We start from the raw sequence: 16,390 nt of genomic DNA, 5'->3' as shown, positions 1-16,390 counted from the left end.
AAGGGCAGGAAGAAGCTTCTCTACAGGAGTTGGGACTTGGTTGAAGAATGAAAAGGGAGTAAAGAAAATGAGCAATGCAGGATGGAACAGAAGGAAGGAGAGCCAGGCAGAAGTGAGCTGAGCATGCTGGGCAAGGGCTCGGGTGGCAGGCGAGCCTGAATGGCACGGAGGACTTGGGGTGGGACCCGGGGCAGTGAGGGGCGCCTTTGCAGGGATGGTTGAAGGAGAGCATCAAGAGTTGGGTAGAGGAGTTGGGTATTTGAGTCTTACAGTCAAAGGAGAGGTTCGAGTTGGGTTATAAGGGTGAGAATCTTCAGCATAAGTGTACAGCTGAATCCAGGGGCAAAGACAGGATCACAAGGGGGAACATGAAAGAAGAAGGGCTCAGGACTGACATCTAGGGGCTAGTGGGAAGAGGAAGAGCCAGCAGAGGAGCCTGAGAAGCAGTAGGGAGGTGCGAAGAAAAGCAGCAAACCAAATTGCAGACCAGGGGACCGGGGAGGGAAGGAAAAGGTAGTAAAAGGAGGGAGTGGCAGGTGACTCTGTGCTTGGTTGGACAAATAAAGTAGGAAGAGGAGTTCTTGGACTTGACAAAGTGCGTCCCTTGGTGATCTTGACAGGAGCACTTTCAGTGAGCAGTGAAGGCAGATAGTGGATGAACAGGGATTATTGAGAAAGGGGAGAAGTGTACATGTTGTTCATAATATAGATTTCCTATGGCTGAGTGGGATTGAGGAGTTGGGAGATTAGCTTTGCTTTCAAACATTATTGTATTGCATTATTTTTCTAGTTACAACAATCTTGTATTCATGCTATAGTCTGAAAAGATTATATTTTAAACCTTTTTAAATTTTTTTAAGAAACAAATCCTCTCTTGTAGGTTACCTGAACATCTCTGACCTTTAATAGCTGTGACTTATATCTTTCTCCCTCCAGTTTACATTTCAAATTTGTTGTTTTCTATCTGCAGAATAACTTGTAAGCTGTGCTAAGAAGACACAATAATCCAAAAAATCAGGCTTTAATTTCATAAAACATTTTACAAATGGAGCCTTCCATAGCTTTTGTGGCAGGAAGTTCAGGATAGTGGGGGACGTCTGAGAGGAAAGGGAAATGCAGAACCACATATGTGCGCAAACTGGGAAAGCTGAATTGCATAGGCATGAGGGGTGCATGAGGTTAGTGGCAGGTATTATTAAAGTGGGAGAAACCAGGTTATTTTGGTGTGTTGATGGGTTGGTTCTAGTAGGAAGGGACCCACCATAGAAGCCGAGTTTCTTGAGAAGGTGAGGGGATCCCAGGCCCTTGTGGAGAGACTGCCTTCATATAAAGAGTGATGTTTCCTCTGTTCTAGGAGGGAAGAGAGAGAACCTGGGTGTGGGAGTGACGAGGGGCTTCAGAGCTGCAACCCTAAGTACTAACTCCTACTTTCCCTCTGTGAGATTTCTTAGGCCCTGACTTCTCTATCTTCTTTCCTATTTTTTCTTGTAACAATTTTTGAGTTTCAAAAAGTAGTTTGAGCCATGACCAGGTGACTCGGTTGGAGTGTCGTCCTGTACACCAAAAGGTTGTAGGTCCCATCCCTTGTCAGGGCACATACCTAGGTTGTGGGTTCAATCCCCAGTCAGGGCGTGTACAAGAGGCAGACGATCAATGTTTCTCTCTATTCACATAGATGTTTCTGTCTCTCCCTATCTCTTCCTCTCTCTCTCAAATCAATAAACATAGCCTCTGGTAAGGATTTTTTTTAAGTAGTTTTGAAATTTTGAAATATATACATTTTTGCTGCATACTCAGAGTAGTAATGGAAAGATGCACAGAAACTGAGAATTAGAATTTTCTGTTTCTTATGAATGGGTTTCTTCCTGGTTGCTCTTTTCTGTATCATTCAGCATAAGCTAGGTCATTGCACTTAACTAGCACCTCCGAACTCATGGGCTTGAAGTCAGAAAAGTGTCCATCACGTTCCTGTGTGCTATTAATCAGACATCAGATGGTGCTCCCCCTGGACCCAGCCTGAGGAGCCTCTCCACCCAACCTTTGCCTGTCCTTGGGGCACAGGAAGCATTTTACATCCCATGGTGGCTCACAGTCCTTTGTCTTAGAAGCATCACACCCCACCCCCAGTCACATCATTGGTCAACACTGTGTCCTGAGGACAAACCAGCTCCAGAGTGGACAGATGGTGAGGGCCATCCTCCTGAGCTAGAAGGAGAGAACAGGACACATGGGACTCACCCACCAGCCCCCCCTCCCCCCGAACAGGCAGAGTAGGCCTTGGGGGAACAGGGGGGTTGCCTTGTACCTGGCCCCATCCTTGGACATGATGTTAAGCTTTCATTTTTCCAAGTATTTTCTTTGAAAATACAGCTCGAGTCAGTCACCTTTTTTCCTCCAAGGATCTTATTATTTTCTCTGGCAGACTCAAAATTGTAGGAGAGTTTGTCAACACACTGTATTTTAAGTAATGTTTATTTTCCTTCTTACTGAATATAGAACTGCCAGTCAAGCTTCTGCTTGGCCTGAATTGATGTTAACGGCAGGCTGATCTATGTAGCCTTGGCTTACAGACCTGCTTCCCATTGGGCTTTTTGGGATTCTGCCTGTGCTTCTGGGCCTCCATTAGTCCTTTTCGACACATTTTGTCCAGGAAGTTCTCAGATGCCTAGGGGTCTGTGAGAGGAGGGCAGGACCTTGCCGGAGGCAGGGAAGCAGCATGGGGCTGGCGGCGTGGGGGCAGTCGCAGGCCACTAGGGCATTGCCCCATCTTCATGCTCCATCTTTCCACCCACTCTCTCCGTCCCCTCCTTGATCACCTGGCTTTTTGTCTTACCCCTTCAGGACCCGCCCCTCTCTCCCCCAGCCTTTAAGAATAGAGCCCTTCTGGGAGAGCTGGGGTCCTCCGTGACTACCCTCCACGTCTCCGCGCTTGCCCCACACTGCAGGGCCAGTAGCAGGGCTGGTTTATGGCAGAGATTAAACTGGCCCTTTCTGCTAGAGTGCCTGTCATATGCTCTTTCCTCAGTGGGAACATGTCACTGTGATCTAGAAAACTCTCTTTGGGGTGACTTTGATGAAGTATAGCCTCTTGCAAACATATTATCCCCACAGGATTGAGAGTTTGTGCTGGTATCAGTTTGGGTGAATGATTTATGTTCTTGTTGATACGTTAGCAGGCAGCTCTTCTGGCTGGGGTCAGTATTAGCAGGCAGGGCAGCCAGTTCTGAGATCAGTGGTCAAAAGGAAGTGACTATTTGCCATTGTTTCATAGGATAAAGTGGCTTCTTAATAAATCACGTGTCCCTCGTAATTACATTAGTCTGCTAGTTTGACCAGCTGTGAGTTATGCCCACAGACCCTACAGTCAGCCCCTGCCCTGTTCCCTCAGCCACTCACCTGCAGTTGGACGGGCTTCCTTGCTTTGTTTGCGAGTGAGCATGCACTCCCCACACCCCAGTACTGCCCCTCCCTTTCTCTGCCTGCCACGTTCACCCCCACTCCCTCATGTCCTCTGATCTCTGCACTGATCAGAACCCCTTCCCTCTCCTTCCAGTGTCAGACAGCAACCCTTCCTGCCCCTCCTCCTGTAGCCAGCTTGATTGTCTCCCCATTGGACTTACCACCAGTTGACATTATCTTTTCATTTGTTGGCCTGTTCTTTAGAAAGCGGTTTTGCCTCCTGCTGTGTCCCCAGAGCACAGAATAGACATATATAAATACTTGAGTGAGATAGGCCATGATAAATAATACATTCTGATATCATCTAGTGATGGCCAGAAACCTATAAAGAACTTTCTGTAAAAGTTCTATGCTGGACCATCTGCCTCTCCTCTCCTCTCCCATGGTAATTGGTCCTGTCCATTCAAAACCAACAAATATTATCAGAAAATGAATGTTTACTACCATTTTTACTTCTGTGGGATTTTTTGCATGATCTGGTCTTAAAGAATATTTTGGGTTATGGTCTATGACTAAAGCAGGAAATAATACTGCCCCTCCCTCTTAGAGCATCAAAGTAAAAAATTTTTTATATTTTTCTAGAATACATTTATTTCATTGTTGCCTGCTTACAACAATGAGAACCTTTTGGACAAGATGACCTATAAAAAATAATTCTTCTAACATGTAAATTCAATTAACCCAGTCCTTACATTTTATGAAAGTTTGTGATCATTCCTTTGGATTTTTTTTTATTACTTTTTTAAGACTTTGTTAGTTTAATTTTCTCCCTTTGATTTTTCTAATATTTTCCAAAGCAGCTTCTTATTTCATGCATTTAGTTTTCCTTCTTCACTTCTCAATATTCTTATTATTTATATGCATGATCCTAATCGTCTTCATTCTTTACATTTCTTGTAATGTCCTCCCAAGCTGCTAGTCTAAGTGAGGTTCTGAAGTCTCTGTGCCTCAGTGGGTACTTAAGACAATAGTTATACTGACTAATAATAATTTCAATAAAATGGAATTGTCAAGTGAGAAGATTACGTTAATAACTGTGTAATTATTTCACAAACATTGATTAAGCTACTGCCTTGTGATCTGGCAGTGCTGGGAATGTAAAATGTAATCAAACATTTTTAGCAATATGGTGGCAGGAAAGCTGTATGGCAGTTGATCACAGTTCTGTGGGAACCCAGAGGAGGAGGAGCATCTGACTGCTCCTTGGACTGAGGCTACTAGGAAAGGAGCTTTGGGCAGACAGGAGAAGGGCTCTGGAGGGAGGACAGTTTGTATAGAAGCACCATGGCTGGAACCCAGGGTGGGAAATGAGCCTGGAAAAGGAGAGGGTTCTAAACCCTAAGGGTCTGGTATGCACCAAAATGGGGAGGGATTTTATCCCCTCTAGAATGGGAAGCTTGAAAGGGTTTGCGCTAAACGCACTGATGTCTACCAGGTGCTCAAAGAATAGGGTTAGGGGTCAGGGAGAATTGTGAAGGCTGACAGGGTGGTTGTTGAAGAACCAGTGGGCTTGGCTTGAAAACCCCAATGGTGTGGATAGTCTTAAGGAAGCACTAACACTTAGTTGGAATTGGAGAGAGGGGCTTGCATCATGGGAGCCAGAGAAGTTTCAAGGAGGGTGGCCTGGTATTATAGAGAAGTCACGGGAGACATAGTGTGCAGTGTTGGGATTAGCCATGAGCATTTGAGAGCAGCCAGCGAAAGTCAGGTAGCAATGTACTGAAGAGGCTGTGAGGGGAGCCAGCAAGCCCAGCTACCTCCAACCGAATGGGGCAGGGGGTCTCCTTACAGCCCTGGGCCTTGTGTGTCAGTTACTAAGTAGTAGAGATACTACACAAAATTCACTAAGTGAAATCACGGTTTTGTACGCAGTGCTGGCTTTGTAGCAGTTTTTCTGCACAGAGATGCTGATGCTTCATAATCATCAAATGTTCTCTGTCCACCATCCTGAATGCCATCTATTATCAGAACAGCATGACATTCTTTTCTAGATCGTCCATGAACATGATCCAGTTATTCATCTGAAGCTTTCATTTTTCTTAGATTTTGATTTTTTTACTACCTTAATGTCGCCTTGATTACTGGTAATAATAAAGAAGTGTATAATTAAAAATATATTATTTCCGCATTTTAAAATGAATAGGCAAGCTCTTTCTGTCATGATAGTACTGGGGTAAATGAGGTATAAAAAACTATACAGTTTCACTGATGAAATTTTTGCTACTCTTATTCTACTGCCAGGTTTGCTTTGTAAATCATGGAAGGATTTGGCCTGTACCTTCCCAGCAGAATTTCTGAAGTTCCCAATTTGCCTTTATTTTTTTCCCCTTCCTCTTTTCCACTCCTTAGTGATTGCCCACCGCTAGCTACTTGTGATGCTCCTCTGAGCCTCTAGTTCTGTCTCCTCTAATTGACCACCTCTTTGCACCTGCCTTCACCAGAGTTCATCCACTCCTGGTCCACATTTTCTAGTGGGGGTGGTGAAATGCACCGTTGGGTGCTCATGAGCTGATTGTTGTTTACGTGACTCACAGTCTTCCATCACGGGTTTCTTTCTCGCCTCTTAACTCACCTGAGGGCTTCATTTTGGTGATTTGTATTTGTGTTGTCTGAGAGAGTCTAGGTAAGTAGATCAGAGTGTATTAACAGCATTAGATATGTCCAACCAAAACTGACCTAAATGTCTGTGCCGGAGAATTTACTTCCAAATTCACCTTTTCACTATTCTGATTACTCGTTTTTCTGCAATAAAACTGTGTACATTTGCTTCTCACAGAGTTTTTCTGTATCTCAGTTTCCCCTTGTATTGTACAAACTGCAAATGGTACCTGGACAGCCATGCCAGCTTCCTAGTTCCTGGGCTTTTGTCGTTGTTAGCCTCAGTGCAGGGCCATGCTCTGCTTTACGCAGTTCCCTTCGTCCCCACTCGCACCCACCTGCCCACCCCCACCATGAGCTGCTTGATTGCACACACGGCTCTCCCTTCTCCTCACTAAAATCTGTCTCTCTTTAGTTGACCCTTGGAAGGAGTGCATAACTACCAGCCACTGATTTTTAAAGCTGTGCAGTTTTTTTCTGTTCCGTTACTGAATATTCTGCCCAGAGTTTGTCTTTTCAACATTTTGATTATTGATTATATTTTTCTAATGCAATAAAATAAATAAGCAGTCTGCTATAGTTTTGAGTTAATGAGGATCTGGAATGGCTTTCAGGTATTCTTGTCCGGTTTTATGATGCAGGTACGGACTCAGGCAGTAAACTACATAACTTAACAGTTGAAGAGCCATGGAGCCCCTCTGCCACGGCATTGCTGAAATAGATTAAGAGCTCTGCATAAGGAAAATGTCAGCTGTTAAATATTTTTCATTAATAATAAATTGGAAATTTGTAACCTTATCCATGCTTATGTAGCCTTCTACGTCCCTCAACCAGAGTTAATTTGTATTTTACTACTCCTCAGCTTACAAGCATTTTGATGCCAGACTCTACATTGCTCTGTTTGTATGGATTTTTTTTTTAATGAACTGCCTTTTAAAATACTCTTATGCTGTTTGATTGAGCATAGGGTCAAGTTTGAACACTTATCTATGCCTTTATCTAGCTTTGGTTTTCAGGTGCTTACTGTCTTCCAAGTACCATTCAAGGTACAGAAGAAAATAAGACTCATAGTCTCAGAAGGGAGAAACACGAGGGCACAACCCTGCCATGGAGGGTTCAGGAGGTACCCCTGGAGGAGGTGCCAGGGGATTTGCTGATCCCTTGTTTATGGTGACTAAGTGCATTGAGTCTGGAGTCAGACGACCCATGTTCAAATCCGGACTCCATCCCTTAGGAGATCTATGACTTGGGCTAATTACTTCTCTTGGTAAGAGTGACCCCCTCTAAGAAATGGGGGGTGTTCATAGTGTAGATCTCATATGTGTATTAAAATGAGGGAATATTTATAAAGCCCTTAGAATAGTGCTTGTTACATTTTAAGAACTATGTAATTGTTTTAAAAAAAATAAAATAAAATATGATAAATAGCATACTTTGACCAAAATAAGGATTAAGGAAACCTCTATTGTGAAAAATATAGAAACTAACTGACAGGTATTTTAATATTTGTTTTTAAATGTATGGAAATTTTAGTTGATAATTAGCTTATATAGAAATTTATTATCACTAGGTTCTGTCTCCAGAGCCTCGGCTAACTTTTGTTTTCCATACTTTCAGTTATTTTGATGTTTTCAGGGAAGGAAGAACTTTCTGACAATTAGGCTCCAAAGTGAAATGAGCAGTCATTTATGCTGTTGTAAAGTTCTTTCTCAGTACTCGAAATAGCCATGCAGAGGTTGAACCTGCCTAAGAATGTAGCCTTGGGGATGCCTACATTGGGTGGGAGTAGAAGGGGTCAAACAAGTGAATGCCTAAAGCCAGTTAATTTTATTTTTCCTTTTTGGTCATGTTGTAGTCTATAAGTCATGCAACATTGGGATCAGGGGTTCTGGAGGTGTGAAACAGCAGTTTCAGTGGAGAGGACAGTTGAGGTTGAGAAAAATTCACAAAGAGTGAAGGCAGAGAGTGGAGAGTTTTCATTGCTGGTCTAAATGTGGTTTTGTAGAGAATGGGGAGGTATTCCACGTTTCCAATAGGGAGTGGCTTAGTTTAAAAGGAAGATGTCAGGGAGAGTAATCCAGTAACAGGTGCCCCGATTGGAAGCAGGAGACCTGGTAGATGGCAAGGCTGCCATGTAGACAGGTGGGGAGAAGAGGGTGTGTGAGGGGCATCCAAGATGATGCTGAGCCTCAAGAACTGAGGCAGACTGGGTTAGGTATTTGGAGATCAGAAAGATAGTGTTTCATATGCAATTCTAACTCATTTATTCATTCAGCAAATGTTTATTGAATGCAAATAGTGCAGAGCTCATAACCCCTGATGATGGATTTATCCTGCTCTTTTCATGAAGAGGAAAACAAACACATGTGCATTCCACATGCAGTTTAACTCTCATTATAGTGAGCCTTATTGCAGGGCAACTTACACATTCTGCAAGCACACCCTTCGATGCAGTGCTGCTCACTCTGGACCTCTGCATGTAGCAGGGCCTTCACTTCAGTGAAAATGTCTGATTCAGTGTTTGCATTGACCACAAAGAAATCAGAGCAATAGAACTGAAGACAGCTTTTATATTCTCCATTCAAGTCATATTCATCATAGCCCTGCATGTCTTTCTGCCTTAAAACACTTGAATTCCGTAAAAATAAACTCATCAAAGTGCCCATAGCCCAAGATCCAGATGTGCCTCTACCACCGTCCTTTCTTGTGTCCAGAACCTTCCACTTTCTATTTCACTTCTAGTGAACAGGTTTATTATCAAAAGAACAGATGGCCAAGCCTTAGAGAGCTGATGCATTTGCACAGGCTATCAGAATAGTACTTAGCACATTGTTAGTGCTCAAGAAATGTTCCAAAAATAAAATATATTTTTAATAGGTTGACTTTGCTGTTCTTGAGGTGCTCCATGGAAATTTTAAATCTCCAGTGTTACAGAAATCTCCAGCCATCCTTTGAAAAGTAAACCAAAATATAAAGGAAATTTCCCTTTATATTGTCTGCCTAAAGGTGACTCTTAACAGAGTTAAATGCCTGGAAAATAGATGGGATAATAACTTCCTAGTGCCAGACTAGTATTTTTCACCTAAGCACAATACAGAAGTCTGCAATGCCTGCTCAAAGTCTTAGGAAGTTCTCCAGAAACAGCTTGTTTTACAAGAAGAGGGGAGCACAGAGGTGGCCTTCTGCTCAGTTCTTCAGGGGATGGCATGTCTTGTTCCCTGCTTGTGTTGACCGCAGGATTTCTGAGCAGCTCTGTTCCTTGACAGATGTATTTGCCACATTCAGTACAGGCCACACAAGTGTCCTCATTCAACTGATAAAAAGGGAAGCTCAACACCCTTTTATGAACATTCTCCTTTGAACCTGACAGGCTCTAAAATTAGGTAGGAGTTCCTATCACCAGACATTCTTCTCCCCGAAGGGCTTGCCCTTTGCAGTTTACCTTGGTCTTTCATGGCCGAGCATGTCCCCATTGCTGATAATAATGCAAGTCCTGGCATTTATTCACCTCAGATAGCACCAAACCTGAACTAGGTCCAATGTGAGGGTGAAGATTGTTTTCAGGAACCTGAGTGGTTGCACATCTTTGAGTGTCTTAACAATATTGATTATGTTACTAAATGTATTCCTCTCAAAAAAAGTAATCATTTCAGTAGAGATAGCTGATCTTTCATAACTAGAGTCCTTCTCTTGAAAAATAGTAATGTTCCCTTGATGTGCTATGTTTACTTGCTCCTCTTTTGCCTTCAAAGGCAGATGGTTTTATTTCACCTCTTTGAAACCATATTCAGATGCTACGACAGCTGGATACACCTATCCAGTGACTTCTGTCTCGTGCCAAAACACCTTGCCAGAGTAAAATCACATTCTATCTGGTGATGTCTATGGAAAGTCATGCTTGGTAATAAAGATGGGTCATTTCTGACATTTTAGACTATGTACTTTATATAAACACAATCTTTTCTCTATTTTCCTTAGTAGTTTTCCTTTTTTAATTTAAAGGATTTCAGCTCAAAGATCTATGAGCTCATATCTGTTAAGCAGTCATTCATTAAATTATGGTTTTAAATGTACAAAATCAGAAGCTGCTTTAAATTTACTTAGAAATTTGGGGGCACTTTCTTTATGGTTCTCTCAAGCATTTTTTGTTTCATTTGTGAAATTAATTGTGTCAGTAAAGCCATTTAAAAATACTATTGAAACTCAGTATTTTTAGTAGTACAGCATGACAGGATGTGGTGGGGCTTTTATTATTTTAATAATCTGTCTTCAAGATGGTAACACTGAATAGTGTGTGGAAAAGGATCATCGTTCCAAGCAGACCCATTTTACTTATAAATAAATAAATACCCCCTTATCTGGAGCATGGCTTTTCACATACTTGAATGAGTCTCCTTTTCAAGAGGGTAACAAAAACAGAAAAGCAAAGAAGGCATAGTATCTGACAGAGTATTTGTCTCCTAAATACCCAGAGATGAGTAACCAGTGTCAAGGGAGAAAGGGTAGAAATATATTAAATATATGCTAAAGGGTCTAACATTTTCAAAAATTTGCATATTAATCCCATAAAGATATTTACAAGGAAGTCAAAACTTGAAGAGAATTACTTTGTGATACAGTAGAAAAAACTCAGGACCAGGGACTTGAGAGACCTGAGTGCTCATTTTCCTTAAGCGGCAGTGTTACCATAGCAGGTGTTTTATTTCTGTGGATTTTAGAGTTGTCATTTGTGAAAATAAGAATGATGACCAGCTAGATGAGGTCGCGGAATGACTATCTCTCCTTGTATCTGAAACATTTTAAATCCTTCAGAATTTGGAATTATCATCCTAATTCCCCAGGTCTGAGAAAGAACTGACACCAGCTTTCTTTCCCATGTGCACAGTCTTGCAACTGCTCAGAAAAGACCCATCGCTGTCATCTGTCACAAAACAGTGTGCACTTCACAGGGGGTGTGGTTCCTTAGCCTCGTTGTGCTTAATGTTATTGGTTTTCGATGTGGAGTAGCATTGACATGCTGCTGGGAGAGTCTCCAAAATGAATCTTAAAGCAATAATGAGATGGTACTGTTTGCCTACTAGACTAGCAAAAGTTAAAATCCATTTGAACACCCACTGCTGGTGAGAAATGGACACCCAGGTAATCATTGTCACTAGGAGTTTAAGTTGATACACCATTTTAACAGAATTATTTGTCAGAATCTTTTGAATTTTTAAATGCACATACACTTTGATCTAGCAGTCTCATATCTAAGAATATATCCTACAGAAATCATAGCATGAGTACATAATATTTAAAAAGGATGTATTCCATCATTGATAACAGAAAGAAAGAATAGTCTGAGTATTTTATCACTGAGCAAATGGTTAAATAAATCTGTGTACATCTATACAATGAAATACTAGGCAGCCATTTTTTAATGAGATGAATCTGGTTGCTTTAACCTGGAAAGAATTCCATGATGTCTTGCTAAGTGAGGAGTGGGAGAAATAAATGGTAGCCCAGTTTAGCCAGATTCTGTGTATTCTCATAAAATAATGACCATATAATAATAAGTCACATATAATTGTGTGTGAATAAGTATAAATAGTTGTATCTCTATAAACATAGGAAAGGTTGGGAAGGGTATACATCACTGGGTGGGAAGGGATGGAGGGACAAGAAAAAAGACAAAAAAATGTTCATTGGTGCCGTTGGAAAGAGCAGAGGTCAGGACAGAGGAATGAGCAGGTGACAAGGTGTGAGTTGTGGGTATAGGTTACTGTGGATATGATTGATCAAGAAAGAAGGGGGAGATGGAAATTTAGCTTGAGGGGCAGACAGGGCAATACAAAAGGTTTTGGTTTTGTTACATATAATCGTATAGGAGAAATTTGAGTCTGTTTGTGTGCCAAGGAAAGGAAGAAAATACAAAAAGAAAGTTGTAATTGGAAGAGTGAGGTAGTCGTGGAGTCGGTAAGAAATGGAACCAAGGCTGAGTGATCCTTCTTTGAGGTTGTAGACAGTGAGTGAAGTTGGCCGAAAGAAAGCTTTTTAAGAACTCCTAGTAGGTGGCCAGATACAAAGAGTAGGGGATTCAAATGGGCGGTGTTGGGAATGGAAGAAAACAGAAAACATTGGAAAGAACTACTCTGAAATTGATTTTGGAATTTTAAAAAGCCATAGAAAGCAAAAAAAAAAAAAAAAAAAGGAAAACGTAAGGAATTAATTGAGGGGCAGGGAGACATAAGGCATAAGTTCAAGTGTTGTCCATCTGTCGTAAAGCGAGTTGGCATTTCCTGAGAGCCCAGCAGCCCAGAGGAAAAGGAATCCAGTGGATTAGGTTAGGATTAAGAGGGTTTTTAGGCATTAGTAACACTTAAAGGGCTGGCCAAGGGTTCCAAGCTGGGCAAGAAAGCCCGCGGGAGGCTGACAGCCAGACAAGGTATAAGGGACTAAATGTCATAGTAAGGGTTTAAAAAAAGAAAAAGGCCAATGCCCCCGGAATAAGGAAGGAAGGAGGTGGTGAAAGAACAAGTGGGCATCATGGGGGGAATGTCAGAGTTCCTTGCAGAAGAGTTTGAGGTTCTAAGGGCAAAGGTAATGCTAAGGCAATGGGTGTATGTAGTGCCTGTTGGTTTACTTCTGCAGACTTGAAGTCCCATGAAGGAAGGAACTATCCACATCTTGTTCATCTTTATGTCTCCAGTGTTTAGTGCAGTGCCTGGCACATATGGACTCAGCAAATATTTGAATGGGTGGGATGGAAGCACAGGTCTTAAGATGAATGTTAACATTGAGGCATTTAAGCCTGTGGAAGGTTCGGATGCTGGACAAGTCATCAATTTCATTGCCAAAGGCACTGAAGAAAATCATGATGCTGTCGTTAGAGTACTCCAAATTCTCCCCAAGTCTGAGTTGAAAGCCCTGGGTTTTAGCTCATTAGCTCCAGCCAATCACTTGAATTGTGTTCCTCTTACTCAGCATTTACTTGTACCACCTACATAGTTGCACTGTATTAGAGGCTGCTGATTGCCACTGAATTAACTTGAAATAAAACTGTGTTCCTCTGATGACTTTGAACTCTGTAGACTATTCTCCATGATTCCTAAACTGTAGAGTTTACCCATTTCTCAGTATTCCTCTCCAAGTCAGAAACAAATGCATTTTATGTTACTATTCTTGGCAGTTTTCAACAAACTGCCAGGCTTACAGGCACATACATGTTGTGGCCCTGTCGTGCATTTCTCCAAATTTTCATCCCCTCCCCACTCATCTGCCCCTCACAGTTTGTGTCCAAGCACTTTGTAGCATCTCTCTACAATAGAACTGCTACCTAAGAAGCTTTGGCTAAAATACAGCTGCAAGTCACACTAAGGGTAAAGGCTTATGTCCTTGACTGTAAGATGTGAGGCCAGCAAGACATTCCTGAGCAGGGCACTCTCCAGATGTTGGTTAGGGAAAAGAAACTGTATTTGGCCAAAGCGAAAGCTATCTACAGATTTTTCTGTCCAAAAGAAGCCATTATCGTTATTAGCATTTGGTGGTTTATCGCTTAGTCTATGGCATATCATTTGAACACATTTAATGTTCTCTTTCTAATCCTCATTCTCTTAAAAGTAATGAATATAGAAATCTGTACTGAACTTGCTGAGGTTGCTCAGATTCAGGAAGGTTTTATGAGCCTTAATTAAAAATACTGGAGAAATGTGTTTGACCTGGAATAATAGAACTTCTACATTGTTTCTCATCTATTCCCTAAGCTAATGTATATTTTGTGTTGCTAACATTAATTTAACAATTGTACATAGAAAAATGAAGGCAAGTTGAGTATCTTAACATTTAGAAAGGAAGTTTAATATGAAATTTGTTTCCTAGAAGAGAAATCATATTGAAATGTTGGGTAGGATGGCCAATCCTCACTTTTTCCAGTGCTGGGAGCGGAAAACAAATGTGTGTTTTCTTTGTGCCTTGTGAAGGTCCCATTTTAGAGATGAAGAACTGAGGCTGAGGGGGGATAAACAGTATGCCTACGGTCACCTAGCTAGATAGCTGTGGAATAAGAATTCAAATTTAAGTCTCCCTATTTTCAGACTCATGCACTTTTCACTACTCCATACTCTATACTCCATAAAAGCTGAAAAATACTCCAGCATCAGACACCCTCAGTGCTCCTGGATTTCCCCTGTGTTGCTCTAGGTCTTGCAGAGAGCATTACCACCTGGGCATGCTTCCCGTGTAAGAGCATGCAAGTGTTGACTAACCATTCTGCTCTTTTGTTCTAGATTTTCTACCCTAGCAAGGACGGTACAAAGATTCCAATGTTTATCGTGCATAAAAAGGGCATAAAATTGGATGGCTCTCATCCTGCTTTCTTATATGGCTACGGTGGCTTCAACATATCCATCACACCCAACTACAGGTAAGCATGGAACACTCTTGGCACTTCAGTATATAGTTGAGTCCCTCTATACAGTGGAAAGGAGCTAGAGCATAGTCTATTAAATCATGTTTTTCCAATATATTTAATGATATATTTCTTGTCATTTTCGCAAAGAGGCAGGATTATGTGTGACTACATGCATTTTTGGTCAGGAATTTCAGCGTCATTACAAGCTAATCTTGTGTCTTTGGTAGAATAGGTTGTCTGGGACGTACATGCTGAAGATATAGCTAGCTGCCAGGCTACAGAAGGCTGATAGCATTGAGTTTTGAACAAAGGAAGTTCTTACCTTCAGTGTTGACATTTACTACTCACCCACTGCCCTAAGTCTCTCCAGAAGGAATGATTTTTTTCAGCTTATGATTATATTTTTTTCAGCAGCCCAAGTCTTAAAATAGTGTGTCTTAACATTCAGCCATAAATATATTTTCTTTGTACACTATTACTTCATTTTAACCTGTTCTACACTGTTTCTGTGATTATTTCCTAGTAACTTATGTTCAGGGAGAAAAATCTATATATTTGTTATTATTTATATAAATGCCTCCTGTCAGTTATTTGCAGACTTGATTTTACTATCCCATTCATAGTATAAAGTGGAATTTGCTTTGATCATTTTTAATAAAAGCAAGGCATTTCCTACCAGCAAGATCAGTTTTAAGCCAACTTCTAAATAGTGGCTCCCATTAAATCTGATTCACAGATTCATCTTTCTTATTTGGGAAGAAATTCATGGGTTGGTAACTATCATCAGGACATAAATTCAGAGTAGGTTCCACCAGCTGTCTCAAATTTAAATATAAAAAATGTTACATTGTTTCAAGTACTTGCTATCAGTAGAGCATCCTGCTAATTACTTAGGATTTAATGAAGTATGAAACATGGTCCCTGCCCTCAAGTGGTTTACAGCCAGATTGTGAATTGTCTTGAACATCTGGCTAAAGAGTTTGATTTTGTCCTTTTGTTTAACGAGGAGCTGATGAAGGTGTAAAATCATGATGTAGAACAATATTTTCAGATTTGTGAGGCATCATCCTATGAGTGTACCAATGGTTGCTCTTCATTGGTTGTACAATGACATCGCCATTCTACATTCTAGAATGTTCCCTCTCTACCAAGCACCATCCTAGGCAAAGCCTGAGGCCACAGACAAGCTTCCCATCTCTAATCAAAATTTCCCAGGCGATGAGATTCATTGTTTCATTAGCATCCATATCTGTGTGGTAAAACCAGAAGCTATATCTATTCTCTGTGACTATTAGTTTAAGAATGCAAGGCAATAGCTAGTTGGTTCATTAGATACACCTAACCCTTACGACAAAAAATACAGTTTGTCATTGTTTGCCCCTCTTCTCAAAGTGATGAACTTCAGGCTTCAGTTTCAGGTCACAGTGATGCCTGAATGTAGGGCCAGTGAACATGTGCTTCATCTGATGAACAAGTAAGAGGCTTGTACCTTGAGCCCCATCCCTGTGGTCCCCAGTGTGGCTACAGTCAAGACAGCACTGGTTCCTGAACAGATCTATAGTTAACACTACTTGTCTTCATTCTGCTGCGAAGGTACAAGCACAAATTCTTCCATGATTTATTAAACCTGCTCTGCTGGGAATCGGGAGATGAGTAAGGAAGCACCCCTTACTGTTTATTTTCATCCCAGAACCGAGTAGATACACCTGATAGTTTCAGTAGAGGCCATCAGAGGTGCATGAACAATGTTGAAGAAAACACCAAGCAACTGAAAATCCATTTGGCCAATCTAGTATAATTGTACTCTCACCACCTGCCCCAGCTCCCCTTTTCTCTCCGTCCTCGAGACCCAAGAAATTAGCACTCACACCATCTAGAGCCTCCCAGGTTGCAGAAGCCCACGGTTTTCCCAGTGACTAAAAGGAAGAATGCTAACATTCTCAG

At 41.4% G+C, this 16,390-nt stretch overlaps 1 protein-coding gene across 1 annotated transcript in view; it reads left to right on the top strand.

The window, feature by feature from the left end:
- The window catches only part of PREP (prolyl endopeptidase), a 109,645-nt gene that overhangs the window by 78,155 nt on the left and 15,100 nt on the right, over nt 1-16,390 (top strand). The window contains exon 11 of the mRNA XM_090279709.1: nt 14,322-14,458. Within this exon, the coding sequence (XP_090135835.1) occupies nt 14,322-14,458 (137 nt within the window). The remainder of the gene's footprint in view (nt 1-14,321; nt 14,459-16,390) is intronic.

Source organism: Furipterus horrens, unplaced genomic scaffold, assembly GCF_987537825.1.
Source record: "Furipterus horrens unplaced genomic scaffold, mFurHor1.1.pri manual_scaffold_6, whole genome shotgun sequence".
Taxonomy (NCBI): domain Eukaryota; kingdom Metazoa; phylum Chordata; class Mammalia; order Chiroptera; family Furipteridae; genus Furipterus; species Furipterus horrens.
Note: the sequence above shows the minus strand (reverse complement) of the source record. Positions and strands in the feature narration are given on the sequence as shown.